The 17,397-nt window shown below is 45.1% G+C and overlaps 1 protein-coding gene across 4 annotated transcripts in view; it reads left to right on the top strand.

Moving 5' to 3' along the window:
- The window catches only part of COL27A1 (collagen type XXVII alpha 1 chain), a 225,736-nt gene that overhangs the window by 88,900 nt on the left and 119,439 nt on the right, over positions 1-17,397 (top strand). For all 4 annotated transcript variants that reach the window (XM_050926920.1, XM_050926919.1, XM_050926917.1 and 1 more), the window contains exons 13-14: positions 7,073-7,126; positions 12,989-13,033. In XM_050926920.1, coding sequence (XP_050782877.1) covers positions 7,073-7,126; positions 12,989-13,033 — 99 coding nt within the window. The remainder of the gene's footprint in view (positions 1-7,072; positions 7,127-12,988; positions 13,034-17,397) is intronic.

Raw genomic sequence — 17,397 nt, 5'->3', positions numbered from 1 at the left:
GTGTGTTTACTGTACCTGGTCCACATCACCACAGTATCTGAGCACCTCACACTTTTTAATGCATTGATCCTCACAGCAAGGGAGGGTTGTCCTGTTATCCCATTGTACAGATGGAGTACTGAGGCCCAAAGAGACTAAGTGCTTGTCAAAGTTGCACTGCTATAAATTAAGGTGTGAATTAAAATCATTATAATTATATAGGTGTAACTCTCCATATGGACACTCTCTTGTGCCTTTTTCTGGTTTATTTTATGTTGTTCTGGAAGGGGCATAAACTGACCCCCCCAAAAAAGCCACTCTTATTCCAGAATAAGATTGTCCACAAAATACTCAGACCACTACAGCTGTATATATCAAATCAGTTTAATGATACCGGTATAATTGTTGTTGTTTTCCTGTGTAGACAAGCCTTTAGTGGGTTGCCCAAGGTCACATGGGATGTCTGCGGTTGAGCAAGGACTTGAACCTAGAGTTGTTCAAGTCCCAGACGAGCATCCTAACCATTGAACCATCCTTCCTCTCGTTGCCCAGGGGTCACTTTGAGAACTACGGCTGTAGTGCTTTTCTCTGAGGGCATGTCTACATTGCATCTGGGAGTGTGATTGCAGCACATGCAGATCAAAGAGACCTCGAGTAACTGTAGTGGCGAAGCCGTGGAGTAGCATGGGCTAGCCCTGCCCGTGCAAGATCCTGGGTATGGGCTTGAGCAGCTGACGCCAATGCCCGTGGCTTCACTACTATTGTTACTCAGGCTATCTCTGATCTAGCTAGGTCAGCGCTAACCTGGGTACATCTACACATGCTGCAATCACACCTCCCGGTTGCAGTGTAGACATACCATCAGAAGTCAGAGTGCTGTTACTAGAGTGTGGAGAGTTATCACTATGGAATATGCAGCAGTGTAGCTACAGTTTCATTTCTAGGAGCATTCATATTATCCTTCACTAGTTGTAAAATTGTAAACAAAAGAATATTCCAAGGCAATATTGTTTTTTTTGATCAAGAAACGAGTTTTCCCTGTTTTAGCCGTATTGGTTCAGCATGTAGCAGTTTTGGCTTTTCCTGTTTTTTGCTTTTTTAAAGCTTGCCCTTTATTTATTTGTTGTGTCTGCAGACATCAGAAAGCTGCTTCCAGCCAGCATTCACCACAGCTTCTTGGCCAGGCCTGTGTGCGGGCTTAGGGGAGACAGTGCCCAGTTGGAAAGGCGCACAACTTTTCCTTTTACAATGATTCCCGTAAAATCTGAAACCTGACCCCAACCAAGAGAGGGCTCAGTTTTCACACACTCACTAGCATGTACTGAATGCTGCAGATGATTGATACAGCAGAGGGGGAAATCCTGGCTCCACTGAAGTCAATGGTAAAACTCCCATTGACTTAATTGGGGCCAGAATTTGACCCTAGGTGTTTAAGGTTATTCGCAATCCCGTTAGCTAACTGCACCGATCTCTAGTGCAAACCCTTGGAAGATAAGTGACTCTCTGGTGATGTCTTATTTTCAGGCTTCTCTGCATTTTTTGCTATTGGTGTGCTACTAGCCGAGTCTCACTCGTGTCAGTTTCACTGTTGGAGTTTCCAAATGGCATGCTGCTATTGGCCATCATATTTTGTTTCCTTCGGATTCAGCTTTCCAAAGAAGCCTCTGTCCATAGCATTCAATGGAGCTGGTCGGGTGCAGCTGTGCCGAGTGCCAGCAATTAAACTACCAAAAATCTTCGGGGCCAGAGAGAGCGTGTGTGAGACAGAAAGCAAGACACTGCTTGGAAAGGACTGCTATGCCCTCACGTTCTGGCTCCCAAGGATCTTACCAAAGCCCATTTTTTATTCTCGTAGTGTCTGCCAGTCTCGTGTCAGATAAAATGAGCTGAACCAGCATTCTGAGCCTGACTTTCACTTTCTTCAAAGCTCTTCCCATCCCCAATCTGTTTCTCTCTGAGACAAGCCAGCAGTGGAATGTGTACACAAAGAGGTTCCTCTTTGCTGAACTGGAGGGAATCTCTCTCTTTCTCTCTCCCTCTCCAGCCCCATGCTGTCATCTAGCAGCCCACAGAACACAATAGTATTGCCCACTGCATAACAGACTCCCAATCGGGTTTCATCTGTTGGAGCCAGATAGGCGGATTAAGGGAGCTGTATAGTGACTTATTCTTTGAAAGCCTCCTCACAGTGTGTGTTTCTGTCTAGGTTCTCCATACTGGCGTCCATTACCATAGTATCTGTGCATGCAGCAGGGGACTGTTGTTTTAAATAACTTGATCCTTTCTGCTTTAGCCCTAGATGTAATCACAAAATCAAGGGGCCAGATGCTCCATTAGGCTCTCGCCTGAGAGGCTAAGAGTCTCACTGTGGAGAACTCCCTTAGCAGAGGGGATCTCTCTGTTGGCTTAAAGCTGGTGGACCTGGCTCCTGCACCAGATGCCTCTGTCCTGCCCCATTCCCCTCATTGCAAAAGATGTACTAGAGAAGGGAAGGAGTGGGGCAGGTAAGAGGCATGGCAGAACTCCAAAGTATTAGTCCTCCAATTGTCTTAAGGTCACTGAGGAGTCTTACACCATTGGTGTAATTTAGAGCAGCCCATTGGCTACTCTAACTTGATCCAGCACAGAATCAAGCGAAAAATCATCTTAACACAACTTCTTTCTCCTTGAAGACATGTGTGCTAGACGTAGTGGCTACTGCATACCCCTATACTTGAGCCCTCGTTGGCAGAGTGAGGCAGACCAAGAAAGGAGAAGAAAAATTAGATCTTATTGCTCTGATGATGGACTTTGGCTCTTCTATTGTGAAACTGATCTTATACCAAAAGCATTTGGTGTTTATGCAAGTAGAGAGTCCATCTGGCCCATTCTCACCTCTCCTGTGCATAGGTCTGCTTTGTGCTTAAAATTTAAGTCAACATAGCTACAGCACTTACAGGTGTGAAAAATCCAGAGCGCTGTGTGCCGTAGCTTTGCTGACCTAACCCCCTGTGTATATGCAGCTAGGTTGATGGAAGAATTCTTTCCAGCTACCATCACTCAAATAGGAGGTGTTCCTACAGGGACAGGAAAACCCCTTCTGTCACAGTAAGCTACTTCTACACTATGGGGTAGTGTAGTGTATATTCCCCATCACATAGACATAGTCTGTGCTGTGTGACACACACAACTCTGTGCAGCTCATTGGTTTATAACTCCAGTGTAACTTAGAGCCATTTACTGCTCTTGCTGAAGGAAGGGTTGTGAATAAATTCTAGCCTCTGAGGGAAAGATGTAGTCGCATCAGTTTAGTTCAGTTCAACGAATGCAGTGATTCTCAGACAGTGCCTTGCAAGCCACAAGTGGCTCTCTAATGTGTCTCCTGTGGCTCTTTGCAGCTCCTGATATTAAAACACTATGTGATTTTAATTATTGACCAGTCTAAGTTATTAACCAATCTGGATGCTTTTACTGTGTTGTTAACCAATTAAGTTATCAGCTTGTACTAAGCTATTAACTTATTTGCTGTGAGAATTATATAATATAAACTAAATCTTTCCCATCATTCTGTTTAAATATGAATAATACTGTAGTAAATGAAACTGAATTCACACTGCTTTGCTTCCACTGAGGTCTGAGTATCATTGAGTTAGGTATTTGCAGAATGGGCTGTGGTGGCCAAAGATTTTAATGCTGCCTTAAGAAGGCAAAAGCAAGTAATACTGAAAATATTATTGTGTAAACTGATGGGGGGCGGTCTTCACTATGAAAGTTCGGTTCATCTCGGTCCCTGCATTTCAGAAAGAACCAGGCAGGGAAGAGGCTGACAGACTGGCAGCTGACTGGAGTTGGGGTGTACCGTGGATGGGGACAGGAGGAATTCTGTGCATGGAGAGATTTAAAAGTTTGGAAAAGAGAGGCAACCGTTAGTAGGCACTGGACCAGGATTCGGAAGGGCTGGGTTCAATTCCTGGCTCTGCCACAGACTGTGTGACCACGGGCAAGTTACTTATCCCTCTGTGCCTGAACTCCCCATCTGTAAAATTAAGCCAATAATCCTTTCTTTCTCTTAGCCTTTATGTTGTCCATTTAGATTATAAATTATTTGGGATGTGGGGCCCTGATCTCATTCAGGCCTTTAGGCACCATGGTAATACAAATAATAAAAAAAATATTGGTAAAGAGAGCCAAGTGAGAGCTCCAAGTTACCCTCGCCACGTGACAAGAATGAGGAAGAGCTCAGTGAATCTTAAAAGACAAATGTAAAAAACAATCAAAAACAAGTCCGTTTTTCTTTTAGGTATCTGTAACTAACCTTTGGAACTCACTGCCTCATGTTATTCCCGTAGAAGCAATTTATTTAGTTAGATTCATAGCCAAGATTTGTCCTTTTGATGTGGATACAGATGACACGTGTATCCATGCTAGATAGGCTATGAATGATAAGATCCATCATTCTTCAAGCTTCCGAGCAAAATCTGGGGTGAGGAAGAAATTTCCCTTCTGTAGGATAGTGTTGCAATAGATTCATTAAGGATAGGCTTGTGACTTCCTCAGGAACGTATGATATTGGAGACAGGATGCTGGGGATGTCACATCTCTCTCCATAAGATATTTCCTACTAAAGGAACATGAGAGTTGCTGTACTCTTAAATACAATGTTTGAACCCCCAGGATACAGCAATTCTGATTTTTCCTCTAGCAGGCAGAATTACCCCATTGAAATGAATGTACCATATTGGCCTTTAAAGAAACTACAGGAAAAAGAATTTCAGGTCTGATCCTGTAGGAGCTGATCTCCTCAGCTGCCATTAAGGTTAGTGAGAGTCAAGGGCCCTCAGCATCTGACAGGATCAAACCCTAAGTAAATTATCTTCCATGCAATTTCTTACCTTAAAGAAAAGGAATTCAGCGAGTGAAATACAAAGGCCTATGCACCACTCAAATCTTCAAAATAGGCCACAAGTGTTTAGGCTTTGTGCTTATGCTCTGCTCAGGGGTGAACAACGCCCTGAAAGCTGAGTCATGAATGGGAGACGCACCTTTATTTTCCACTCTGGCTATTGTTCCTCTCCCACCACCTCTCTTCAGTGTCTGGCCTAGGGAGAGAAGGGCCAGGTTCCTTCTCCTCTGCATTATTGCCACTGAGTTACAGTAGGCGAGATTTGCACGGCTCCAGATTTGATCACTGAATCTAAGTGATCGCTGTGCACACTGAGCTTCCTGGGCTAGACCTGCAGAGAAGCTCAGTTGCCATCTCAAACATGACAGGGACTAAGTTCTAAGTAGTTCAAGCCAAGGAGGGTCAGTCAAGCTCCAGTTGGCACTGTCAAAACCTGTCACTTTCTTTTCCTGCGGTCAAACATTACTCAAGGTGCAGAATTCTTTCTTGCCTTCTGTAAATACCAATGAAAATTCTTTCCAGACTGACCCTTTCCACTGAAAGCCACGCTGATTGGTATAAGGCAGGGAGCCCCTACATCGGCCCTAAAGGGAAGCTGCTTTTGGGTCTCTCAGCTGATCCAAAGAGCTTGTAGAAGCAATGATCAGAAAAATCCAAATCCCACTGTATTTTAAAGGAAAACCACCCCTGTCTTGGGGGCATAAAATTGAACTTTTTCTGCTCTGTCCAGCCTTCTGAAAGCTCAAGCCTTTCTGGCCGTGCTATATGTAGTCAGTATGGCTAGGGGGAAGTGTCTTTGATCAAACTTTGTATTCCCTGAGCTACCAACTGGCCGGTGGGCGAGCTCTCAGGGTACATCTACGCTACAGCTGAGAGCACGCTTCCCAGCGCAGACAGACAGACACCAGCTAGCTCTGACTGAGCAAGCAGCATAGCTGCTCGAGCTAAACATAGCATTGTAGTGGGGGTAGCATGAGCGGCAGCTTGGGGAAACTGCCAAAATACACACCCAGAGGGTCTGGGTGAGTGTGTCCTCATGTAGCTTACGAAGCTGGCACTTGTGCTACCTCGTCATGGTTAGAGCACCAGCTGGAAGAGAGGTAGCCTGTCTACCCACGCGGGGAAGCGTGCTCCCAGCTGCAGTGTGAACGTTCCCTCAGTATCACGGGCAGCATCAGATCCCCCCAGCTTCTGTTTGTTACCCTCATTATCACTTCACATCTACATGGAATTATGGGATCTTCAGGGTGTTTCTTCTTTGACATACGCAGCCCACTTTGCAGAGCTCTAGAAATGTTAATGTGACTGGCAGCTTCTGGCTTTCTGGTTTAATGCCCTCTTTTTCCTCTCTCTGCCTATATTCCAGTAAAGACTTCAGCTATAAGCAGCAAAGGTTCCCTGTTTAGATTGCTGTGACTTAATTTTAAAACAGAATGAAAGCTGGCATTTGGTGCCTGACTCTGACTTTCTGTAGCACTGCTGTTGCTTCTCCACAAGCTGTCAGCAACCTATACAAGAGGCAAAAGTGTTGATTTCCCCCCACACATATATATCTTCTGTCCTCACTGGAGCCTCCAATGCCTTCTCTAAGCTGTCATTTTTGTCCGTTCCTGATAAAGGGTGTTAGCAATGGATGCAGCTGATCCAGTGTTAGATATGGTTTTAGCTGCAAGAGTATACAAGGGCAAATCACGGTCAACCACTGTGCAGGTTTCCACCATGACTTATGAATTGGTTTGTTCTTGGCTATCCCACTGCTGACCCCTGTTGCATTCCCATTGCTGACACCTGGGTGCTTTTCACAGTATGGTCAAGGCTAAAGACTTCTCTGTTTTCTCCTCTGATTTCTACCTCTTGGGACTCCTACTGCTGAATGTATGGCTCATGGTTGAGTGGTGCAAAGCATGCTGCAGATGTGGTCTGTCTCTTTAACACCTCCTGCTGCCCTCTGGACAGACTCAAACCTTGTTCTCGGCCACATGGCCATATAGTGTTCCTCCAGTACGTTGGTGGTGGTGGGAGTCTTTTTAATCATAATCTTTAACTCAAGCACCACAAGTGGCAGTCTGTTTGTGCTCAGACCTGCTTTGTAACCTGCTGGCTTTCAAAACACCACGCTGAGCAAAACAGGAGTAGCATTAAGTTGTCTGTTTTCTTTTCTTAGTATGTGCCAATAACCAACATTTGTTTGTATTTGCCTCCCAATCTCAGGGTTTTCCTGGCGATTTTGGTGAACGAGGACCTCCAGGCATAGATGGGAACCCAGTAAGTTGCAAAGTCTTCAGTAGACTTTTTGCTTCTCTCTTGCTGCTCCATTTTACATCCCATTGTACTATGCCGTGCTGGGTGCCTAGAATCTGAAGGAAGCTCTCTGCTGAAGCTGTCTTGAGAGTTCACAGGCAGCTGTCAGTCTGTTTGTTGTTTGATTCCTCTGAACACCTCTTTCATAAACTGCTAGTTCCAGTGTTTCAGGTAACAGGTCATTGTAGTGCCATCTGCATCCCATTTCCCTCTGTGCCCCCTCCATTGCTTCTCCTGCACCCCAGTCCTGTTGAGCACTTTCTTCTCATAGGGATATAATTGTAGGGAACCTAGCGTGTGAGGAATGATGTTGCTCTTAACTGACTTGATGTGCAACTGTCAATATTATCCTCTGTAACAGTTTGTGCTCTCTGGGCCTAGGGTGATCAGACGGCAAGTGTGAAAAATCGGGATGGGGTGGGGGTAGTACGAGCCTATGTAAGAAAAAGACCCAAAAATCGGGACTGTCCCTATAAAATTGGGACATCTGGTCACCCTATCTGGGCCTGATCCGGAGCTCACTGAGTCAATAGAGAGACTCCTTTTGATCTTGGGATCAGGGCTTATGTAAGCATCATAGGGAAATTGACCCCAAACTGGCAAGTGACATTTTGGCTTTTACAGCTACTCCTTGTTTCTCTCATTTTAAAATTCCAGGTTCCTCATTTGATCTGGTTTCCCTTAGCCATTGCAGCTTGTGGGAACAGGCTGGGGGTTCTGGAAGGCTGTATGTTTAATAGCAGAGATATGAAGTAGGCAATTGGTTTGCTAAACTGTTTCGGAGAACGGTACATGCCCATTGTTATCTGTTCCGATAAGCCAAGGACAGGGCAGGCTTTCAGCAACACCAACTCTCCTAAGCTTGTACTACAAGTGCAATGGGTTCTTCTCCTGGCATCCTCCTTTCTATTGCATCTCATTTGCCTGATGCTGGTAAATGAGCTAACAGGCTGCCTCACGTCTGCGGCCATCAGATCATTAATAAATGTGTGTCTAGAGTACTTGGAGGAAGGTCTAAGATCCTCTCTCGTTTAAAGTGAATTTTAAGTACCAGTTCAAAGGTGCCAAATTGCTAGCTCTGGCGCTTCTAGCTAGGGACCAGATACTGCACAGAAAATGGCTTCACACGTCCCTACTCTTCTGCCCCAGCCATGACCTGGAGTAAGTGTCTCCCGACCATTCAGTTCTTGATCTCTCCTATATTTTCAAATTACCCTTACTGGGTTTTTAAGACGTGGACTTGTTCCACAGGAATTGGGCTGAGATCACCAATTCATTTCACATAGGCCACTGAACAACTGGATGTTGGTACCATTTAATCACTGTTTGAGCAGAGCAAAATAATTCATAAGAAATAATGTATTCATCGCTTTTTTTCCTGCTCACAAAATATTTCCTAGCAGACTGCAGACTTTCTCAAAAGTATTAGTTATTCATGGATGTCTTTGCCAATTCTCCTCACGATTAGTTTATGAACAGTTCTTGGCTGATCTTTGAAATACACACCTCATTGGTTATTTACACAAGTCACTGGTATTGTTTCTGTTCCCTGATTGGATGATTTGTATAAGTAACTCTTAAAGCACACATTTTGAAATTTCCATTCAGCATAAAATTCAGTTTCTGCAAGCATTTTCTGCAGCTTTAATGCAAAATGAAAACATAAGAGTCCCGAACGCAGTTGATTCAGTGTTTTTGATTCCTAAAAAATATTCTTGCAATTTTTTCCCCCACTGTTCAGTGAGCTCTAGCAACTCCTATATGGGTTAGGTTTGAATCAGTGACCTAGCAATGAAAGGCTTTATAGATATTACCAATCCCTTAAGATAACCAGTACTTTAGGAAGGTCTGAGCTCCTGATGTATGATCAGAGAGATGTTCTCTTTTCCAAGAACACACTTTTAAATTTCCAAGATATTGAAGGCCCATTCTGAAGATATATTTAAAGGCAGCTGAATGCCAGCTCCCAAAGTATTAGAGAGATCCTAGTGAAGTAAATGTCCTCTCCATTTAATTCATCCAGAAGGATCGCTCTGCTTTCATCTTATCAACGGCTTTTAAATATTAATGTGCCTCAGAGATTGCAGAATGAAAACAGAATGTTTTGGCTCATTTGAAGGGAGTTTCACGAGGTCATGAGCAGAGTCACAGACACAGAAAAATTCCAGAAAGTCTGCATGTGGGACACACAAATACGCCACGTTTGCTAGGTGAAATATGTGGCTAAATGGCAGGCAGGCAGCCATGGATCCTGAGCTGCCCCTTCCTGTGTCTGATCCACTGAGCTGCATCAGCATCTGTACAGTACTGTACTGTTCCTTCCTCTGCTGCTGCATGGGGATGGCTGACGCTGTCTGCATCTCATCTTCTTTCCATTTGTCTCATAGTGTGAAAGGAGTTAGGCTACCGCAAGTCTCCTCCTGCCAGCTTCCTGAGAACTGTTGAGCCATCACATTCCATATCCCACACTCCCCTGATCTCCAGCCATTTAAATTAGTTGTAAAATCATAGGAACTGGACATGGGAAACAATGATTAGCTCACCTCATCTATCTCCTGACCCAGGGCTAGAGTCAAGCACCACCGGAGAGCATGGAGTCTGATTTCCAGGCTATGCACCCCTCTCTCATAAGCAGGAGATAATAAATCTGGAGAACTGATACTGGTCAAGCTATTGTTGTGAATAATGTAGCCAGAAAAGATAAAGGGTGATGCAGCCAGGGCACTGGTGAAACCTCTGCTTTCCTTTCCTAGGGCAGGGAAAGGCTGGAATGCGTGACTAACCTATCGCTCCTCATGGTGAAACACACTCCCTCTCCTTCCCAAGCAGGAAAACCTTGTGGTGTGTTTTGACAATTGGCATCAGGCTCACTCAGTCCATGGACACTAAAGAGCCCCTTCTCCTGAGGCATACTCATTGTGCTATAGCTCAGGTATCCAACCAGTCACACCAGTAACAAGGAGCATAGAATAAAAATTATACCCCCCATCCCTTACAGTAGGAAACATAGAACTCATCAGGAATCCAGAAAATGAAGGCGTATTTCTATTCCCTGGCTGGATAATATTGAGCATCTTTCCCCTTGTAGCTGAACGAGGCAAAAAGGGGCTATGACTACTGAACTTTTAAAGGAGACCTTATCCCAGAAGTGCCAACGATTTCCAAATCCCACCAAAGAGAACTAAGCTTTAGCAGATGTCCAAAGTATGCAGGAAAGGAATTTACCATGAAAACCAATTTTAGGGTGGTTTGGATTAGGAAGAGAGAGAGTGTGTGTGTGTGTGTGTGTGTGTGTGTGTAACAGTCCTTTTCTCTGTTTTCTGGAAAATAAACATATTTCCTTCTTCAGAACAGATCAGTACACTTAAGCATGGCAGGTCCTTCTTTCAACAAAGTTCACTTTCTCCACCAAACAAGCTCACAGTAAGCAGAAAAGCAACCAGCACCTTGGATTGGAAACCATTCAAGATTTTCTCTTAATTTTACAGTAAAGGGGAGTTTTACTATATGGAACTAGGTAAAAATGGCTTCCACCGTGTGCACATCACATCCTGGGTAATTCTGGCTACTTTCTTTGCTAGCCTATCTAGAGTTGGTATATCTGATCAAACACATTATATAAAAAATTGCAATGTGGAAGGAATATATTACTGTTTTGGTATGAGAGTAGCCCCTAGAGGCTCCAGACGATATGGGAGATTATGCTAAAGTCTGTTCATGTGCATAGTAAGACCTAAAGATTTACAGTCTAAATATTCGCTGTGGAATTGAAATGTTATCCCCATTTTCAGATGGAGAACTGAGGCACGGGGGGTTAAATATCTTGCCCAAAGTTACAGAGGGCCAGATTTTCAAAGGTATTTGTGCACCTAAAGGTCCAGGCAGGGAAGGGAATATCTTTTATTGGACTGACTTCGGTTGGTGAAAGAGACCAGCTTTCGAGCGCTACATGATCTCAATGGGAGTTAGGCACCTTAGGTGCTGACGGGATTTTTCAGAAGTGCCTGTCTGCATCTTTAGGTCTCTAAATGCCTTTGAAAATCTGTCCCATTACAACTGCATGGTGGAGCTGGGAATTGAGCCCGTATCTCCTGAGCACCAGCCCAGTGCCTTACCCACAAACCTAGTCAGCATCTTTGTTTTGCTAAATGGTTGGCTCTGTTACTGAGAGTCCAGTAAGAGTAGGTGGCTCTTTCCAAGGTTACCTGCATACAGAGCATCCATAGTGGATGATAAACAGTAGAGGGCATAAAGTGACTAGGGAATCCTGTTGTTTGGGCAGTCGCACCAAAATGCATAGTTTCAAATGGGCAATGGGCAGTTAACTATCAACCATATTTATTTGTTATGCTCAAATAAATTTTAGTTTCTAAAGTGCCACAAGTTTTCCTCGTTCTTTTTGCTGACACAGACTAACACGGCTACTTCTCTGAAACGTATACCACCTCTGTGTATGCCTGCGTCTGCCTCTGAGTTGTGCTACGGAGGGTGACATCTCTTACAACATTTGCATCTGGATTTACTGCTGATTACTTGCTCCCTCTGAATAGGCTGGATGTACTAGAGTCCCATGTCCTAGCTCTCAGCCAGTGCTGCTTTCCACTATGTTGTTACAAACGTGTGTCCGGGAAGCGATAGCAGAATCCTGAAGGGATTCCTGCTAAAATGCTTGGGGTGCATGGCCCGCCTCCCCACGGAGAAGCTGCTGCAAGTAAAGCCCATTTCCTTTCTGGAAATGAAGGGGTACAGAACACTGCAGACTAGCTTGGGGTCAGCAGCTGTACAAAGTGGGGGAAGAGGGGTTGAAAGGAGTCCCTTTCCTTCCCTGGCACCTCTAGGCAGAGGCTGCCGGTACTGGACCGTCTCTAGAGGGGTCCTAGCCCTGCCCTTTACAGTAGTCAGCAGCGTTGACCCCCGCGTGCAATGGGAGGTGCTACATGCTATGCTCAGTCCCACTCCTCTTCTCTTCTGTGGGCCCCCATGCAGCAACTACTTAGCCCTGCGTGCACAAGAGATCATGCTTCTTAGTAGCAACCTCCTCGTTGGAGACAGCCCCAAAATGTCCCCGGATGTACTGACAACAGTTCTGTTCCACCTTTACTGGAAGTTCTCGCATGCCACACAACCCAGGTGGTCTCTTGTGGCAGGTTTCATTGCACGATTGTCCCCATTTTACAGAGGGGCAAACTGAGTCACAGGAGTGCCGTGACTTGCTTGACATCACACAGGAAGCTGGTGGCAGAGCTGGGAAGGGAACTCAGATCTCCCAGCATGAGTTGTGCCTTTGCACACTATTAGACATCGCTGCTTGTAACCACTCACCTCCCTGCCTGCACTTTCCAGTGCTAAAGCAGCTGCTCCCATTTCCTTCCCACCAAGCTCTGCTCATCCCTTTTAACTCCTCTTCCCTCCTTCCTTTTCCCTGGCTGCCCTCCTCTCTGGCCAGTTCCCTTTCTCCCCGATTTTCCTTCCCCCTCTCACCTGCCACCCCTTCCCTGTCCTCCTTTCACCTGCCCCTCCCCCGCCAAACACCCAGTGAAACGCTCCCTTTATCCTGCCTGCTCCTAGGAGGGGAAGCCAGTCTCAGCACATAACTGCGGGCACTGCAGGAGAACAACAAGTAGCCTTCTGTCTGAGGGGCTGCCCTCCTTCATTAACATGCTTTCTGAAGATGGAAGCTCTAGATTGCTCAGGCTGTTGGAATGGGGGGGGGGAGTGCGAGGGGGAGGCTGGTCTTTTCCTTCAAGACCTTGAAACACTGAGCCACTTTTCAGCCTCTGTTTGTCTAAAAAGAGTCTGTAACCGTGTTGGTCTCTTTCCTTTTAGGGAGAATTGGGCGCCCCGGGTCCTCCTGGAGTTCATGGACTCATTGTAAGTATGAAAACAAATGGAGCTTTGGCTTCTGAGGGTTTTAACCCTTTCCAGGGCACTGCAATCACACACCATTTTTCTTCCTCCTCCTCTTGTGAGGGAGACTTGGGGGGATGTGACTCTTCTTTTTATGGGGGAGAGGAAGATTAAAACTGGGGGAGAAGAGGAGGTGCCAAAGTGGGATGAGGAAGTGGAGGTGATGATTTCAGGTTTGTAACTTTTTTAGGCACAAGAAAGCCCTTGAGAATTTAGCCCTGTGTGTCTCTGTGACTTCCTCTTTTGGTGACATTTACCAGTGTATTTCTTTAAAGATAGGATCGTGCATTTATTCACGGTAGGGGTCTGTGTAGTTTTTTTAAAAACAGACCCTCTAACCAGCAACACCAGGAAACTAAATTGTTTGACCACAGAAGGATGCATAGTTCCTGGACAGTGAAATTATTGCATGAAGGAGTACCCTGCCATCTTGATATGTGGGAATGTAACCCCCTTCCGTTCACAAACACACAGCTCAAATCCGCCCTCTGTTACACCCTCATTGACTTCAGCAGGGCATGAAATGGTTTAACAGAGGGTGGTATTTTACCCACAAACCTTTGTGCGCTGAGGTGAGCATATGCCCTATGTGCTCCCTCCGCTCCTGGATTGGCACTTTTACTTTTACTTTTTTAGGGCTCTGTGTTTGTTTGGAGCCATTTCCCTCAATACACAAGAAGTGACAAGCTTTATTATTATTGTTAAGATGATATTCATTTGAAACAGTCTCCTCTTCACTGATGGCTAGCTGTGAAATCTGCTGTGCAGATTAAGAACAATTATGAAATATCTCTTTGTGCCTTGGGGTAATCATTCATTGTATGACAGTAGCACACAGATGCCTCAACTGAGATAGGACTGTATTATGCTGCGCAACACACAGTAAGGGACAGTCCTTGTCCCAAAGAGCTTACAATCTAAATAGACCAGACAGACAAAGCATGGGAGAAAGAAAGTGTAATTATCCCCATTTTACAGATAGGGAACTGAGGCACAAGGACTTGTCCAGGGTCACAAAGGAACTGAACCTAGGTCTCCTGAGGCCCAGCCAGTACCATTAACCACAAGAAAGGAAGTTTTTCAGAAGTTATGAGAAACCAAAGGATGTTGCTGTCCGTGCCAACACAAAAGATGGACTTCATCCTGGTCCTATTGTGAGCCATCTTGACTGGCCTAGCTTCCAGTGCAGAAAGGTATTTCTTTCAAATGCTGGCTTTGGGTTGCTAAGGTTGCAGCCTTCAGTTTGCTTCTGTCATCCCTACTCCTTCCTCTCCCTTCCCAATTGTTCTTTGAGAAGATAAAATTTCTGGTGTATGAAGGACTTTTAGAATCACACACCTCCCCTGCATTCCCACAACCTGGCTCTTCAGTGTTAAAGCAACTGAGAGGGACAGTCTGTCCAGTTGTGGATCAGAGAGAGAGACATCGCTTTTTAAGAGTTATTTGCTTCAAGACCAGTACCTTGAATGATGACATTTCTCCTTCCCAGAGAATCATTTTGTGCTCAGGTTTTTAAAGGGCACCAGTTTCTTCATATGAATTTTCTCCTCCCATGATAAATATCTGCAATGTCTGGACAGCAAAGATGACTTCACATACTGTTTTTTCAAAATTTTCACCACTCCTGCCTCTTCAAGTGTCTTTAGCAAGAGCTTTGGTTAATGGACTTCATCTCCATGCTCTCAGGCAATCACAGAAGCTATATCCTTGACTTTCACCCCTAGACGCTCCAAGTGCTCTCTTCAGATTGTACAGAGCTCCTCCAGGTAAAAAAGGGAACCTGTCCCACAGCGTAGGCCCCTGTGAAATGGTCTGAATCAGCCAGTCCGGGAGTACCTTATGACTGTGTGGAAGTCCACCGGGAGATTGTCTGAAGAAGTTCCCAGCATGGCAATGGAACAGCATGTGAGATGATTTGAGATCAGCAAGGTGACTGATGATGGATCTCAAAAACTAGACGAACTAAAATCCCCCTAGGAGGCTTTCTTTCCAATCTGGAATTCGGACACAGCTGGTTCCTAGCACTCACTCTTCACCCTGTACATCTGCCAAAATAGCCCTGCATTGTGCCCTGGAGAGTGCAGGAAACTTACTTGATGATAACTTGGCGGTGGAGTAGGTCAAAGCTGCGATCCCTATGTAAGCAGGAGCTGTTTTTAGGCTTGGCCATGTCACTGCCCCTTCACTAGCACCCGATTCCCTTAAAGCGTGTGCTCCCTCTGGCGGGGGTTGTTGAAATAATTGGGCCTGCCAATTTGCCCTAACTGTGAACTCAGTTGAGAGGAGTAAGTGAAAGTTCATGGAATGTCACAATAAACTCAAACAACAAATGTTGATGGGGAAAAGGTACAAAAGTGAGATGGAAAGATTGTATTAGTCCAAACAAAATTACTGATATAATTCAAGGACTATGTTAAGATCAATAAATAAGAACAATGTCAGACCAAGAAGCAATGAAGCAAAATTGGTATGTCAGAAATTAGGCTTGTTGATGGACAAAATAATGAGGGGATGGGCTACTGCACCCATCACTCCCCTTTTGGGGTCCCCAGAAAGAGACTTTAGAGGGAAAAGTTGGCTATAGTGTTGCTGTCTGACTGAAAGATGAGAAATCAGGAAGGAGCAAGTTTCACCCTCATGGCTGCCATCTCCTGGGATCCTGGGCTTTCTTCATCCTAATGCCTTGACCAAACCAGGCCGTAGAGAGGGAGCCAGATGACACGGCCACCTCCTTCAGCTCGTGCTAAATCCCAGCCAACACCTTGGATGTGAGACATTTCCCTGTTCCCCTACCAACACCCCATGAGTCCTTTTCTTTCCTCACCTTATTTCTTCTCTTTCCTGGCTCCTTTTTTCTTCTATCTAATAAGAGTCTGGCTCAACTGGCCAAGACTGCATATTTTGCAGCGCTGCTGTGATCTGAAAGGCAGCTAAATGAAATGCCCTAAAAAGCCTGAAAAGTTTGCCCAGTCTCGAAGTGGCTGATAAGACTGTGCGCTGGTCCTGTGCTTTTTCCAGCAGTGAGGTTGAGATGAAAGTCAACACCAGACACAGAAGCTGAATTTTCTATCATTGCTGTTCTCTTCTCTCCCCTTGTGTGTCTTTCTGTCCTGTTTTTGTCTTCTGAGGAAGTGGGGACTGGACTTGAAATCTAGCCCATTTCAACAAACGCCCCGCCCCCCCCCCAAAAAAAGAACAGTTATTACCATCTTTGATACTGTCTAAAAGATTGTCAAACAAGGGAGCTTTTCTGTCTAAAAACTCTCCAACTAAAAAGGAAGAGAACAAGGGATTTGTTACAAAGAGAACCTTATTTAATCATGTACATTTCAAATGCTTTAACTCTTTTTCCTTCTCTTCCTGTATCTTTAATCAAAGGTCATAAGGATTTTTAATGGTGAGTTTGCCATTGTACACACAGGCTGAGGTCTCTGTATTCCGAACCCTGACCCTTGTTTAACACTATTTAATATTGGACAGTGACTGGGTTATGTTAACACTTTTGATTTTTGGGGGGCCTCTTTGTTCCATCTAAATGAATACAAGAGGGTCTGTGACCTACCTGAGTTTGAACCGTGCACGTCACTACTTTGCTTTGAAAGCACATAGTTCCTACTTTAGGTTTCCAAAACCCCAGAATGAGCGACCTACTCCACAAAGGCAAATTTAGGCAGTTTCCATTGGAAATATCAACACATTCACACTAGACAATGGTTAGGAATTGTTCTCCTAGCATCCAAGGAGGCTGCTACCATTCAAGCTTGGGGAGGTTCTGGGAAACGGGGACTCCAAAGGGTGGGAGTTTGTCTGGGGGAGAAGTTCTCTCTTGCATGCACCTGTAGGCAGAGGAGAGCTCTCTTGATGTCACAGTACTTGCAGAGGATGAGTTGCTTCAGCTCTGTATATAAAATATGAGGAGAGAAGTGAGTATTTTCTTCACCCACTTTGTGCAAGGGAGCTTGAGCTAGACATGGTTCCAGGGGATTTGTAATAATCCTCCAGGAGGAGCTGGTTCAGAGGGTGGGTTTAGGAGACCCTTAGTAAGGCTGGCCTAGGAAGGGAACCCCATCCTCCTTCCACTCCACCTCATCTCCTGTCTTCTCCTTATCATCCCTCCATCCTCCCTGCCACACAGAGTAAGAAAGGGGAGATGGTCGATCTTCTCTACCTCCATCTCCTCTCTCTTCTCAGCTAGTGGCAAGAGGCTCTTTTTCTAGAGCAGGGTCAGCAATCTCACTAGGCATGGCTAGAACAGCTTTCTTAAGATGACATTAATTGTTGGGGTCATGCACTGCATGTCTTGAAGCCCATATACCTGCACCCTGCCA

This window comes from Gopherus flavomarginatus, chromosome 17 (genome assembly GCF_025201925.1).
Source record: "Gopherus flavomarginatus isolate rGopFla2 chromosome 17, rGopFla2.mat.asm, whole genome shotgun sequence".
Taxonomy (NCBI): domain Eukaryota; kingdom Metazoa; phylum Chordata; order Testudines; family Testudinidae; genus Gopherus; species Gopherus flavomarginatus.
Note: the sequence above shows the minus strand (reverse complement) of the source record. Positions and strands in the feature narration are given on the sequence as shown.